Source organism: Lichenostomus cassidix, unplaced genomic scaffold (assembly GCF_008360975.1).
Source record: "Lichenostomus cassidix isolate B80296 unplaced genomic scaffold, HeHo_3.0 HiC_scaffold_34, whole genome shotgun sequence".
NCBI classification, from domain to species: Eukaryota; Metazoa; Chordata; class Aves; order Passeriformes; family Meliphagidae; genus Lichenostomus; species Lichenostomus cassidix.
In genome coordinates this window covers 1,753,716-1,769,151 of record NW_028147431.1, presented here as the reverse complement: position 1 = coordinate 1,769,151, position 15,436 = coordinate 1,753,716, and the positions used below count along the sequence as shown (strand labels likewise).

General features: G+C 53.6%; 2 protein-coding genes across 2 annotated transcripts in view; one reads left to right on the top strand and one right to left on the bottom strand.

The window, feature by feature from the left end:
* The first annotated feature begins 1,582 nt into the window (after positions 1–1,582).
* LOC146423122 (AP-1 complex subunit sigma-1A) lies at positions 1,583–12,340 on the top strand. The gene is made up of 5 exons (XM_085045218.1): positions 1,583–1,730; positions 3,240–3,418; positions 5,643–5,751; positions 8,859–8,996; positions 11,863–12,340. The coding sequence occupies exons 1-5, from the start codon at positions 1,728–1,730 to the stop codon at positions 11,908–11,910; spliced, it is 477 nt and encodes a 158-aa protein (XP_084901344.1). The 5' UTR covers positions 1,583–1,727; the 3' UTR covers positions 11,911–12,340.
* Positions 12,341–14,009: 1,669 nt separating this feature from the next.
* Positions 14,010–15,436, bottom strand: part of LOC146423114 (uncharacterized) — a 52,917-nt gene continuing 51,490 nt past the window's right edge. The window contains exons 4-6 of the mRNA XM_085045201.1: positions 14,507–14,903; positions 14,284–14,302; positions 14,010–14,197 (exon numbers count right to left, since the gene is read on the bottom strand). Of these exons, the coding sequence (XP_084901327.1) occupies positions 14,027–14,197; positions 14,284–14,302; positions 14,507–14,903 (587 nt within the window). The 3' untranslated portion in view covers positions 14,010–14,026. The remainder of the gene's footprint in view (positions 14,198–14,283; positions 14,303–14,506; positions 14,904–15,436) is intronic.

Sequence of the window (15,436 nt, the reverse complement as noted above, 5' to 3'; positions counted from 1 at the left end):
AAAAGTTTGGGGGAAATCCGAAAAAAAATGGTAAAAATCTGAATAAATTGGTTTGAAATTGAGGTTTGTTGTGCTTTTTTGGGAATTTTTGGGAGATTTTTTTTTTTGTGGGGATTTGGGAGATTTTTTTGGTATTTTTTGGGTATTTTTGGGAGATTTTTGCAGATTTTTGTGGGTTTCTTTTAGATTTTTGGGTGATTTTGGGGATTTTTTTGGGGATTTTGGGGTTCAGGATCATCTGAGGAAGGAAAAACCCCAAAAAGTTTGAGGGAAAATCCAAAAAGTTTGGGGAAAATCTGAAAAGTTTTGAAAATTCCGAATAAACTGGTTTGAAATTGAGGTTTGTTGTGGTTTTTGGGGGATTTTTGGGGGGATGTTGGGGACTTTTTGGGGATTTGGGGGGATTTTTGGGGGGATTTTGGTGGATTTTTGGGTGATTTTGGAGTTCAGGATCATCGGAGGAGGGAAAAAACCCCAAAAAATTTGGGGTAAATTTGACCAATTTTGGGATTCCGGGAAGATTTATACTCAACCACCTCCTGTTTTTTGGGGAATTTTCTCCCCTTTTCAGGGTCAAACCCCCCAAAATCACCCCAAACTCCTCCATCCCCCCGTTGCTATGGCAACCATCCCCAGCAAGCCACGCCCCCTTGGCGCCAAGCCACGCCCCCTTCTCGTTACCATGGAAACGGCGCTGACTCCCCCCATTAATTGAATAATCCAGCAATAAGCCACGCCCCCATCTCGTTGCCATGGCAACAGCGACGCCCTTTCCCCAATGCCTAGGCAACAAGCCACGCCCCCTCTTCGTTGCCATGACGACAAGCCACGCCCCCCTGCAAGGCGCCCTTACCTTGGCGACAAACCACGCCCCTTCCGTTGCCATGGCGACAGGCCACGCCCCCTCCTGGCAAGCCACCGTTGCCTTGGAAACAAGCCACGCCCCCCTCCTTGCAAAGCACTCGTTGCTTTGGGGACAAACCACGCCCCTTTCCCCGTTACCATAGCGACAGGCCACGCCTCCGCCTGGCTAGCCGCTGCTGCCGAGACAAGCCACGCCCTCTCTCCGTTGCCATAGCGACCAGCCACGCCTCCTCTCGACAAGCCAACCTTGGCGACAAACCACACCCCCTCCCATTACCATAGCGATAAGCCACGCCCCCTCCTAGCAAAGCCCCGGTTGCCCTGGTAACAAGCCACGCCCCCTCCAAGTTACCACGGCGACCAGCCACGCCTCCTCTCTGCAAGCCACCTTTACATAGGCGACAAGCCACGCCCCCTCCCGTTGCCTTGGAAACAAGCCACGCCCCCTCCTTGCAAGAGCGCGTTCCCTTTGGAGGCAAACCACGCCCCCTCCCGTTGCCATGGAAACAAACCACGCCTCCACCTGGCTAGCCGCCGTTACCTAGGAGACAAGCCACGCCCCCTCCCGTTGCCATGGTGACAAGCCGCTTTCCCCCTTCCCGGCTAGCCGCCGTCGCCCTGGTAACAAGCCACGCCCCCTCCCCGTTGCCATGGCGACAAGCCGCTCCCCGTCCGGCGCTCCGAAGCGGAAGCGGCGCGGCGTTGCGCGGTGACGTCACACCCGGAAGCGGCGGGCCCGGCGCGGCGCTGCCGGAGGCGCGGAGGAGCTCCGTGCGACCCCCGGGACCCCCCGGGACCCCCCTGACCCCCCCTGACCCCCCCTGAGCCCCCCTGAGCCCCCCTGAGCCCCCGAGAGCGGCGCCATGGTGAGAGGAGGGGGTGGCGGGAAAGGGGGGGGGGAGGGGGAGGCACGTGACGGGGGTCACGTGGTGCTGGGGGGGAGTTCCGGGTGGGGGGCGTGACCTTTGACCTTTGACCTTTGACCCAGTTGGGGGGGAGGGGCGGGTACCCATCCCCCACCCTTGTCCGGAGAGGTTCCCACGTGACGTCAGCGCGGGGGGAATCCCCCTTGGAGCACGTGACCCCGAGGGGGATTCCCCCAAAAACCACGTGACCACATGGGGATCCCCCCCGAAATTCCCCATAGGGACCCCGAAATCCCCCAAATTCCCCCCAAAATACCCCAAATTGCCCCCAAAATCCCCCAAGTTCCATCCCTAGTGACCCCAAAACCCCCAAAATCCCCCAAATTCCCCCCAAAATTCCCCAAATTCCATCCAAAATGCCCCAAATTCCAATCACGGTGACCCCAAAAACCCCCAATATACCCCAAATTCCACCCAAAATACTCCAAATTCTCCCTAAAATCCCCTAAATTCCAATCATGGTGACCCCAAAATCCCCCTAGGGACCCCAAAAACCTCCCAAAATCCCCCAAATTTTCCCCAAAATCCCCCAAATTCCCACTAAAATCCCAATCATGGTGACCCCAAAACCCCCAAAATCCCCCAAATTCCACCAAAATACCCCAAAATCCCCCTAGGGACCCCAAAAACCCCCTAAAATCCCCCAAATTCCACCCAAAATACCCCAAAATGCACCATGGTGACCCCAAATCCCTCTCAAGGACACCAAAACCCATAGGACCCCCAACTCCCAAAATCCCCCAAATTCCATCCTGACCTCCCCAAATCCACCACAGGGACCCCAAAATCCCCATAGGGACACCAAATTCCCCCAAAATACCCCAAATTCTTACTAATATCCCCCAAATTCCAATCATGGTGTCCCCAAAACCCTTAAAATCCCCCAAATTCCGTCCACAGTGACCCCAAAATCCCCCAAATTCCATCCTGACCTCCCCAAATCCCCAACAGGGACCCCAAAATCCTCCCCAAAATGCCCCAAATTCCATCCACAAGGACCCCAAAATGCACCACGGTGACTCCAAAACCCCCTTAAGGAGCCCAAAAACCTCCCAAAATCCCCCAAATTCCATCCATGAGAGCCCCAAACCCCTTCCCAGTCCCTCCCAGTCCATCCCAGTAACCCCATTTCCCCCCAGATGTGGCTCCAGCTGCTGTTCAGCCACCAAGGGAAGCTGAATTCCTCATTCCAAACCCCCAAAATCCCCTAAAAATCCCCCAAAACCTCCCAAATCCACCCCAAATCCACCCCAAATCCCCTCCCAGTCCCTCCCAGTCCATCCCAGTAACCCCAGTTCCCCCCAGATGCGGTTCATGCTGCTGTTCAGCCGCCAAGGGAAGCTGAATTCCTCATTCCCAGCACCCACAATCCCCCCAAATCCTCCCCAAATCCACCCCAAATCCCCTCCCAGTCCCTCCCAGTTCCCCCAGTAACCCCAGTTCCCCCAGATGCGGTTCATGCTGCTGTTCAGCCGCCAAGGGAAGCTGCGGCTGCAGAAGTGGTATCTGGCCACGGCCGACAAGGACAAGAAGAAGATGGTCAGGGAGCTGATGCAGGTGGTGTTGGCCAGGAAACCCAAGATGTGCAGCTTCCTCGAGTGGAGGGACCTCAAGGTGGTCTACAAGAGGTAAAAAAAAAACCCCAAAAAAACCTGAAAACCCCCCCAAAAAAAACCCCGAAAGAAACCCAAAGAAAACCCTGAAAAAAACACCGAAAAAACCTCAAAAAACTCAAAAAAACCGCAAAAACAACCCAAAAAAACCCCATAAAACCCCCCAAAAAACCCCCAAAAAACCCCAAAAGAAACCCAAAAAATCCCCAAAAAACCCTCAAAAAAACTGCAAAAAAACCCCAAAAAAACCCCAAAAAATATTGGGTTTTCTACCCCAGAGAGAGGGAATTGAGAAAAATGTCACCTCGTGGCCCAAAAAACCAGCTTGACCACAGCTGGGTTGACCACAATTGGGCTGACCCTGGTTGGGTTGTCCACACTGAGTTGACCATGGTTGGATTGACCATCGTTGGGTTGACCACACTGGGTTGACCACGGTTGGGTTGACCATGGTTGAGCTGACCGTGTTGAGTTGGCCATGGTTGGGTTGGCCATGGTTGGGTTGACCACACTGAGTTGACCTTGGGTAGGTTGACCACAGATGAGTTGACCATGGATGGGTTGACCACACTGGGTTGGCCATAGTTGAGTTGACCATGGTTGGGTTGTCCATGGTTGGATTGACTATGGTTGAGTTGACCACACTGGGTTGACCATAGTTGGGTTGACCATCTTGAGTTGACCGTGGTTGCGTTGACCACATTGGGTTGACCATGGGTGGGTTGACCATGGGTGGGTTGACCACAGTTGGATTGACCATGGTTGAGTTGACCACACTCGGATTGACCACACTGGGTGGGTTGACCACATTGGATTGACCATGGTTGAGTTGGCCATGGTTGGATTGACCGTCTTGGGTTGACCACGGTTGGGTTGACCAGACTGGGTTGACCATGGATGGGTTGACCACACTGAGTTGACCATAGTTGGATTGACTGTGGTTGGGTTGACCATGGTTGGGCTGACCGTGTTGGGTTGACTGTGGTTGAGTTGACCACAGTTAGATTGACCATGCTTGAGTTGACCACACTGCGTTGACCACAGTCGGATTGACCACATTGCATTGACCATGGTTGAGTTGGCCATGGTTGGATTGACCGTCTTGGGTTGACCACGGTTGGGTTGACCAGACTGGGTTGACCATGGCTGGGTTGACCACAGTTGGGTTTACCATCTTGGGTTGACCATGGTTGGGCTGACTTGTGTTGGGTTGACTATGGTTGGGTTGACCACAGTTGGCTCGACCATGCGTGAGTTGACCACACTGGGTTGACCACAGTTGGGTTGGCCATGGTTGGATTGGCCATCTTGGGTTGACCACGGTTGGATTGACCACAGATGGGTTGACCAGGGTTGGGTTGACCGTGGTTGAGTTGACCATGGATGGGTTGACCACACTGGGTTGACCATGGTTAGGTTGACCATGATTGGTTTGACCATGCTTGGAGTGACCACATCATCTCAACCACGACTGAGTTGACCACACTGAGTTGACCACGGTTGGGTCGACCATGGATAGGATGACCATGGATAGGATGACCATGGATAGGATGACCACAGTTGGGTTGACCACAGTTGGGTTGACCATGGATGGGTCGACCACAGTTGGGTTGACCATGGATAAGATGACCATGGATAAGATGACCATGGATAGGATGACCATGGATGGGATGACCACAGTTGTGTTGACCATGGTTGTGTTGACCATGGTTGAGTTGACCACTGTTGGGTTGACCACTTTTGGGTTGACCATGGATGGGTTGACCATGGTTAGGATGACCATGGATAGGATGACCATGATTGCTTTGACCAGCCATGTTTCCCACCCAGTGTCCCCCTGTCCACCCCCGTTCCCGGTGGCTCTCAGCGTCCCCAGATGTCCCCGGTGTCCCCCTGTCCACCCCGGTTCCCGGTGTCCCCAGCTGTCCCCAGATGTCCCCAGATGTCCCCAGCTGTCCCCGGTGTCCCCAGATGTCCCCAGCTGTCCCCGGTGTGCCCCTGTCCACCCCCGTTCCCGGTGTCCCCAGCTGTCCCCGGTGTCCCCAGATGTCCCCAGATGTCCCTGGCTGTCCCCCTGTCCACCCCGGTTCCCGGTGTCCCCAGATGTCCCCAGTGTCCCCAGCTGTCCCCAGCTGTCCCTGATGTCCCCAGTGTCCCCAGCTGTCCCCAGCTGTCCCCAGATGTCCCCAGCTGTCCCCGGTGTCCCCAGCTGTCCCCAGCTGTCCCCGGTGTCCCCCAGGTACGCCAGCCTGTACTTCTGCTGCGCCATCGAGGGTCAGGACAACGAGCTGATCACGCTGGAGCTCATCCATCGCTACGTCGAGCTCCTCGACAAGTACTTCGGCAGCGTGAGTGCCCGGGGCCTGGCCGGGGGTCATCGGGGTCATCTTGGGGTCATCGGGGTCATCTTGGGGTCATTGGGGTCACCTCGGGGTCATTGGGGTCACCTCAGGGTCACCAGGAGCATCCTGGGGTCATCAGGAGAACCTCAGGGGTCATCAGGAACAGCTTGGGGTCACCCTGGGGTCACCTCGGGGTCATTGGGGTCACCTCAGGGTCATCGGGGTCATTGGGGTCATTGGGGTCATCTTGGGGTCACCTCGGGGTCATCAGGGTCATTGGGGTCACCTCGGGGTCATTTGGGTCACCTTGGGGTCATCAGGGACAGCCCAGAGTCACCTTGGGATCATTGGGGTCATTGAGGACATCAGGGTCACCTCGGAGTCATTGGGGTCATCTTGGGGTCATCAGGGACAGCCTGGGGTCAGCAGGGATAGCCTGGGGTCACCTTGGGATCATTGGGGACATCAGGGTCACCTTGGGGTCATCAGGGTCATTGGGGTCACCTTGGGGTCATCAGGGACAGCCTGGGGTCACCAGGAATAGCCTGGGGTCACCTTGGGATCATTGGGGTCATTGGGGACATCAGGGTCACCTTGGGGTCATCAGGATCATCGGCAACAGCCTGGGGTCACCTCAGGGTCACCTTGGGGTCATCAGGGACAGCTTGGGGTCAGCAGGGATAGCCCAGAGTCACCTTGGGATCATTGGGGTCATTGGGGACATCGGGGTCACCTCGGGGTCACCAGGGACAGCCTGGGGTCACCAGGGACAGCCTGGGGTCATCAGGGATAGCGTGGGGTCACCTTGGGATCATTGGGGTCATTGGGGACATCAGGGTCACCTTGGGGTCACCAGGTGACATCAGGGATAGCCTGGGGTCACCTTGGGGTCTCCTCGGGGTCATTGGGGTCATCGGGGTCATTGGGGTCATCAGGGACAGCCTGGGGTCACCTTGGAGTCACCTCAGGGTCATTGGGGTCATTGGGGAACAGCCTGGGGTCACCTCAGGGTCACCTCGGTGTCATTGGGGACATCAGGGTCACCTTGGGGTCACCTTGGGGTCATTGAGGACAGCCTGGGGTCATCACGGATAGTCTGGGGTCATCTAGGGTCATTGGGGTCACCTTGGGGTCATTAGGGACAGCCTGGGGTCACCTCGGGGTCACCAGGGACACCCCGGGGTCACCTCAGGGTCATCAGGAACATCTCAAGGACATCCCAGGGTCACCAGGGACACCCCAGGGTCACCTCGTGGTCACTAGAAGCAGCCCAGGGTCACCCCAAAGTCCTCCAGGAAGAGCCCAAGTGCCACCAGGAGCCCCTCAGGGCCACCAAGGTCACCCCAAAGTTCTCCAGCAGCCCCTCAAGGCCACCAGGAGCCCCTCAAGGCCACCAAGGCCACACCAGGGCCACCCCAAAGTTCTCCAGAAGTCCCTCAAGACCACCAGGAGTCCCTCAAGGTCACCAGGAGCCCCTCAGGGCCACCAAGGTCACCCCAAAGTCCTCCAGGAGTTCTCCAAGGACCACCAGGAGTCCCTTAAGGCCACCAAGGCCACCCCAGGGCCACCCCAAAGTCCTCCAGAAGCCCCTCAAGGCCACCAGGAGTTCCTCAGGACCACCAAGGCCACACCAGGGTCACCCCAAAGTTCTCCAGGAAGACCCCAAGTGCCACCATGATCCCCTCAGGACCACCAGGGTCACACCAGGGCCACCAAGGCCACCCCAAAGTCCTCCAGGAGTTCTCCAAGGGCCACCAGGAGTCCCTCAAGGCCACCAAGGCCACCCCAGGGCCACCCCAAAGTCCTCCAGAAGCCCCTCAAGGCCACCAGGAGTTCCTCAGGACCACCAAGGCCACACCAGGGCCACCAAGGTTACCCCAAAGTCCTCCAGGAGTTCTCCAAGGGCCACCAGGAGTCCCTCAAGGCCACCAGAAGCCCCTCAAGGCCACCAAGGCCACCCCAAAGTTCTCCAGGAGTCCCCCAAGGACCACCAGGAGGTCCCTCAAGGCCACCAGGAGCCCCTCAGGGCCACCAGGGCCACCCCAAAGTCCTCCAGGAGTTCTCCAAGGACCACCAGGAGTCCCTCAGGGCCACCAGGAGACCCTCAAGGCCACCAAGGCCACCCCTAAGTCCTCCAGGAGTCCCCCAAGCCCCACCCCACTGCCCCCAACCCCAAATTTTGGGGTGACCCCTGAGTGACCCCAAGTGACCCCTGAGTGTCCCCAAGTGACCCTGAGTGACCCCCAGTGATCCCAAGTGTCCCCTGAGTGACCCCAAGTGACCACTGACCACCCTGAGTGACCCCCAAGTGTCCCCCAAGTGACCCCGAGTGACCCTGAGTGACCCCAAGTGACCTCTGAGTGACCCCTGAGTGTCCCCGAGTGACCCTGGGTGACCCCAAGTGACCCTGACTGACATTGAGTGACCCCAAGTGACAGCTGAGTGACCCCAAGTGACCCCAAGTGACCGCTGATTGTCCCCAACTGACCCCGAGTGACCCCTGAGTCACCCCGAGTCACCCCTGAGTGACTCCAAGTGACCCCAAGTGACCCTGAGTGACCCCAAATGACCCTGAGTGACCCTGAGTGTCCCCAAGTGTCCCTGAGTGTCCCCTGAGTCACCCCTGAGTCACTGCATGAGACCCCAAATGACCCCAAATGTCCCCGAGTGTCCCCAAATGACCCCTGAGTGACCCCGAGTGTCCCCTGAGTGACCCCTGCGTGTCCCTGAGTGACCCCGAGTGACATTAAATGACCCCAAGTGACCCTTGAGTGACCCCAAGTGTCCCCGAGTGACCACGAGTGTCCCTGAGTGACCCCAAGTGATCTCTGAGTGACCCCTGAGTGACCCCTGAGTGTCCCCGAGTGACCCTGAGTGACCTCAAGTGACCCTTGAGTGACCCCAAATGTCCCCGAGTGACCCCAAATGACCCCTGAGTGACCCTTGGGTGACCCCAAATGTCCCCGAGTGTCCCCAAATGACCCCTGAGTGACCCCAAGTGACCCTTGAGTGACCCTTGAGTGACCTGAAATGTCCCCAAATGACCCCGAGTGACCCCAAATGTCCCCAAATGACCCCGAGTGACCCCGAGTGACCGCTGCCCGCCCGGCCAGGTGTGTGAGCTGGACATCATCTTCAACTTCGAGAAAGCTTATTTCATCCTGGACGAGTTCGTGATGGGAGGAGAGATCCAGGACACCTCCAAGAAGAGTGTCCTCAAGGCCATCGAGCAGGCCGACCTGCTCCAGGAGGTGGGACACCCCAAAAATCCCGGGGAGACCCCGAAATTTGGGGGGAGACCCCAAAAATCCATGGGGAGATCCCAAAAATATGGGGAGAAACACCAAAATCCATGGGGAGATCCCAAAAATATGGGGAGAAACACCAAAATCCATGGGGATCTGCTGCAGGAGGTGGGGAACCCAAAAATCCCGGGGAGACCCCAAAAATCCATGGGGAGACCCCAAAATTTGGGGGGAGATCCCGAAATTTGGGGGGAGATCCCGAAATTTGGGGGGAGACCCCAAAAATCCATTGGGAGACCCCAAAAATCCATGGGGAGATCCCAAAAATATGGGGAGAAACACCAAAATCCATGGGGATCTGCTCCAGGAGGTGGGACACCCCAAAAATCCATGGGGACACCCCAAAATACGTGGGGAGACCCCAAAAATTCCTGGGGAGACCCCAAAATTTGGAAGGAGATCCCAAAATTTGTGGGGAGATCCTAAAATCTGCAGGGAAACCCCAAAAATATGTGGGGAGGGGCTTGAGGAACCAAAATCCATGGGGACCTGCTGCAGGAGGTGGGACACCCCAAAAATCCTGGGGAGACCCCAAAATACGTGGGGAGGAGATCCCGAAATTTGGGGGGAGACCCCAAAAATCCGTTGGGAGGGGCTTGAGGAACCCCAAAAATCCATGGAGGTTCTTGTAGGGTCAGGGTGATCCCAAAAATCCCATATAGGAGAGTTATGGGGTCATGATGACCTCAACCTGCTGCAGGAGGTGGGGACACCCCAAAATCCCTGGGGACACCCCAAAATTCCATTGGGAGACCCCAAAAATTTGTGAGAGAACTTGGAGGGTCATGGTGATCCCAAAAATCCCATATAGGAGAGTTGTGGGGTCATGGGGACCTCAACCTGCTGCAGGAGGTGGGACACCCCGAAAGTCCTGGGGACACCCCGAAATTTGGGGGGGAGATCCCAAAATTTGGGAGGAGATCCCGAAATTTGGGAGGAGATCCCAAAATTTGTGGGGAGATCCTAAAATCTGCAGGGAAACCCCAAAAATATGTGGGGAGGGGCTTGAGGAACCAAAATCCATGGGGACCTGCTGCAGGAGGTGGGCCACCCCGAAATCCCTGGGGACACCCCAAAATTTGTGGGGAGATCCCAAAAATCTGTGGGATTGGGCTTGAGGGACCCCAAAAATCCATGGAGGTTCTTGTAGGGTCAGTGGGATCCCAAAAATTCCATATAGGAGAGTTATGGGGTCATGGTGACCTCAACCTGCTGCAGGAGATGGGGACACCCCAAAATTCAGGGGGAGACCCCAAAATTTATGGGGAAACCCCAAAAATCCATGGAGGAACTTGTAGGGTCAATGGGATCCCAAAAATCCCATATAGAAGAGTTATGGGGTCATGGTGACCCCTTTGTCCTCCCTCAGAGTACCACAGAATTTTGGGGTTGGGTCACCTCTTTCCCCCCAGATTTTGGGGTTGGATCCTTTCTTCATCCCCAAATTTTGGGGTTGGGTCTCCCCTTTATCCCCCCAAAACCCCCCAAGATTTTAGGGTTCAGATCTCCCCTTTTCCCCCCCAAATTTTGGGTTCAAATCCCTCCTTTCCCCCCCAAATTTTGGGGTCTGATTTCCCCTTAATCCCCAAATTTTAGGATTTTGTCCCCCCTTTTATCCCTCAAATTTTGGGTTCAAATTTCCCTTTTCCCCCCAAATTTTGGGGTCAAACCCCCCTGTTTAACCCTTTCTTTCCCCCCAAATTTTGGGGTCACATCCCCCTTTTTCCCCAAATTTTGGGGTTTTGTTCTCCTTTCCCCCAAATTTTAGGTTCAGATCTCCCCCTTTCCCCCAAATTTTGGGATTTGTTCCCCCTTTGTCCCCTGAAATTTTAGGGTTTTGCCCCAAATTTTAGGGTTTTGTTCCTCACTTTCCCCCAAAATTTTGGGTTTGGTTTCCCCCTTTTCCCCCAAATTTTGGGGTCAAATCCCCCTTTCCCCTAAATTTTTGGGTTTTGTTCCCCTTTTTAACCCCTTTCTTTTCCCCCCAAATTTTATGTTCAAATTCCCCTTCTATCCCCCAAATTTTTGGGGTTTGTTCCCCTTTCCCCCAAATTTTAGGGTTCAAATCCTCCTTTTCCCCCAAATTTTGGGTTTGGTTTCCCAAATTTTGGGATCAAATTCCCAAATCCCTTTTAGGATTTTATCCCCCTTTTCCCCAAATTTTAGGGTTCAAATTCCCCCTTTTCCCCCCAAATTTTGGGTTTAGTTTGCCCCAAATTTTAGGGTTCAAATCCTCCCTTTTATCCCCCAAATTTTAGGGTTTAAAATTCCGCTTTTCCCCCCAGATTTTAGGATTTTGTTTCCCCCTTTTCCTCCCAAATTTTTGGGTCTGATTTCCCTTTAATCCCCGAATTTTAGGATTTTGTTTCCCTTTCCCCAAATTTTGGTTTCCCCCAAATTTTAGGGTTAAAAATTCCCCTTTATCCCCCAAATTTTGGGGTCAAACCCCCATTTAACCCTTTCTTTCCCCCAAATTTTGGGTTCAAGTCTCTCCTTCCCCCCAAAATTTGGGATTTTTTTTCCCAAATTTTAGGGTTCAAATCCCCCTTTCCCCCAGATTTTGGGGTCAAACCCCCATTTTAACCCTTTCTTTCCCCAAATTTTGGGGTCAAATCCCCCATTTTAACCCTTTCTTTCCCCCAAATTTTGGGGTCAAATCCCCCATTTAACCCTTTCTTTCCCCAGTTTTGGTTTTTCCCCCATTTTAACCCTTTCTTTCCCCCAAATTTTGGGTTTTTTCCCCATTTTAACCCTTTCTTTCCCCCAAATTTTGGGGTCAAACCCCCCAATTTAACCCTTTCTTTCCCCCCAGGAGGACGAATCCCCCCGCAGCGTTCTGGAGGAAATGGGGTTGGCATAACCCAAAAAAACCCCAAAATTTTTATTTTTTGGGGTCAACACCACCCCCCCCCCCAAATTTTGGGGACCAATCCCAGCCTGAGGAAGATGATGGGGGAGGGGAGAAGACCCCCCCGGCCCCCCCAAATTGTAAATATATCTATAAGGGGGGATTTTTGGGGTGGAGTCCCCAAATTCTTTGGGGTGGGGTCCCCAAAATTTTTTGGGATGGTCCCCAGACGTTTTGGGATGGTTTCCAGATTTTTTGGGATGGTCCCCAAATTTTTTTTGGGGTGGGGGGTCCTAAATTGATGCCCCTCCCCCGTTTTTTGGGACCCCCTACCTAATTTTTTGGGGTTTTTTCCCAATTTTTTGGGGTTTTTTCCCAATTTTTTGGGGTTTTCCCCCCAATTTTTTGGGATCCCCCGTGATGGGACCATCCCCCCCCCTCACCCCCCAAAAAATAAAAACCCAAAAAAAATTTGGAATAAAAACCTGTGGAGCCTCAAAGTGGATTTGGTGATTTTTTGGGTTGGATTTTCACCCCTGGGGGGCAAATTTTACCCCAAATTTGCCCCAAAATTGTCCAAATTTCACCCCAAAATTGTCCAAATTTTACCCCAAAATTGTCCAAATTTCACCCCAAAGTTGTCCAAATTTACCCCAAAATTGTCCAAATTTACCCCAAAATTGTCCAAATTTACCCCAAAATTGCCCAAATTTGCCCCTGAAGATCCAAATTTATCCCTGGGGATCCCAAATTTACCCCTGGGAGTTCCAAATTTACCCCTGGGCATCCCAAATTTGACCCAAAATTGTCCAAATTTGCCCCTGGGGATCCCAATTTACCCCAAAATTGTCCAAATTTACCCCAAAATTGTCCAAATTTACCCCAAAATTGTCGAGATTTACCCCTGAGGATCCCAAATTTGCCCCTGGAGATCCCAATTTACCCCTAAAATGTCCAAATTTACCCCAAAATTGTCCAAATTTACCCCAAAATTGTCCAAATTTACCCCAAAGTTGTCCAAATTTCACCCTAAATTGTCCAAATTTTACCCCAAAAATTGTCCAAATTTACCCCAAAATTGTCCAAATTTACCCCAAAATTGTCGAAATTTATCCCAAAATTGTCCAAATTTCACCCCAAAATTGTCCAAATTTACCCCTGGGGATCCCAAATTTACCCCTGAATGTCCCAAATTTACCCCTGAGGGTCCCAAATTTACCCCTAAAATGTCCAAATTTTACCCCAAAAATTGTCCAAATTTACCCCAAAATTGTCCAAATTTACCCCTGGGGATCCCAAATTTACCCCTAAAATGTCCAAATTTACCCCAAAATTATCCAAATTTACCCCTGGGGATCCCAAATTTACCCCTGAATGTCCCAAATTTGCCCCTAGGGATCCCAAATTTACCCCAAAATTGTCCAAATTTACCCCTAAATTGTCCAAATTCGCCCCTGGGGATCCCAAATTTGCCCCTAAAATGTCCAAATTTGCCCCAAAATTGTCCAAATTTACCCCAAAATTGTCCAAATTTGCCCCAAAATTGTCCAAATTTGCCCCTGAGGATCCCAAATTTACCCCTAAAATGTCCAAATTTACCCCAAAATTGTCCGAATTTTACCCCAAAATTGTCCAAATTTGCCCCTGAGGATCCCAAATTCACCCCAGAATTGTCCAAATTTGCCCCTGAGGATCCCAAATTTGCCCCCTGAGGATCCCAAATTTACCCCCTGAGGATCCCAAATTTGCCCCTGGGGATCCCAAATTTACCCCAAAATTGTCCAAATTTACCCCCAAATTATCCAAATTTACCCCTGAGGATCCCAAATTTACCCCTGAGGGTCCCAAATTTACCCCTAAAATGTCCAAATTTACCCCAAAATTGTCCAAATTTGCCCCTGGGGATCCCAAATTTACCCCTGGGGATCCCAAATTTACCCCTAAAATGTCCAAATTTACCCCAAAATTATCCAAATTCACCCCTAGGGATCCCAAATTTGCCCCTGGGATGTCCAAATTTACCCCCTGAGGATCCCAAATTTGCCCCTGGATGTCCCAAATTTGCCCCGGGGGTCAGAACTGCCCCTCCCCCCAAGAACGAGAGTAACTCGTACTAAAATAGTCATTTTTATTCGTTAGCAAAATTAGTGATTGGGGAATATTTACAGCAAACCCCCCGGGGAACTGGGAGGGACTGGGAGGGAACTGGGAGGGACTGGGAGAGACTGGGAGAGGCTGGGAACAAACTGGGAGGGAACTGGGAACAAACTGGGAGAGACTGGGATGGACTGGGAACAAACTGGGGGGGAACTGGGAGGGACTGGGAGAGACTGGGAACAAACTGGGATGGACTGGGAGAGACTGGAGCTGGAACTGGGAACAAACTGGGAGAGACTGGGAGAGACTGGAGCTGGAACTGGGACAGACTGGGAGGGAACTGGGAGAAGCTCCCGGGCTGGAACTGGGAGAACTGGGAGAGTTCTGGGAAACTGGGAGGGAACTGGGATGGAGTGGGGAGGAACTGGGAGAACTGGGGAGACATGAACTGGGAAAACTGGGAGGAACTGGGGGAAGCTCCAAGTCTGGAACTGGGAGAACTGGGAGGAACTCCAAGGCTGGAACTGGGAGAACTGGGGAGACACAGACTGGGAGAACTGGGAAGGTTCTGGGACTGGAACTGGGAGGAACTGGGAGTAGCTCCAAGGCCTGGAACTGGGAGAACTGGAAAAGTTGTGGAGTTGGAACTGGGAGGAACTGGGAAGGTTCTAGGGTTGGAACTGGGAAAACTGGGTTGACAGAGACTGGGAGAACTGGGAGAGTTCTAGGGCTGGGACTGGGAGGAACTGGGAGAACTGGGAGAAGCTCCAAGCCTGGAACTGGGAGGGACTGGGAAGGTTCTGGGGTTGGAACTGGGAGGGACTGGGAGAACTGGGGAGACACGGACTGGGAGAACTGGGAGATCTCCAGGGCTGGAACTGGGAGGAACTGGGAGGGACTGGGAGAAGCTCCAAGCCTGGAACTGGGAGGAACTGGGAGCAGCTCTAGGGCTGGAACTGGGAGAACTGGGAGAACTGGGAGAACTGGGAAGGTTCTAGGGCAGGAACTGGGAATACTGGGGGAACTGGGAGGGTTCTAGGACTGGAACCAGGAGGAACTGGGAGGGACTGGGAAGGAACTGAGGCTGGAACTGGGAGGAACTGGGAGCAACTGAAACTGGGAGAACTGGGGAGACACGGACTGGGAGAACTGGGAGAGTTCTAGGGTTGGAACTGGGAGGGACTGGGAGGAACTGGGGCTGGAACTGGGAAAACCGGGGAGACATGGACTGGGAGAACTGGGCAAACTGGGAATGTTCTAGGACTGGAACTGGGAGGAACTGGGGGAAGCTCCAAGTCTGGAACTGGGAGAACTGGAAAGGTTCTGGAGTTGGAACTGGGAGGGACTGGGGAGACACAGACTGGGAGAACTGGGAGAGCTCCAGGGCTGGAACTGGGAGAACTGGGAGGAACTGGGAGGGACTGGGAGGAACTGGGAGGAA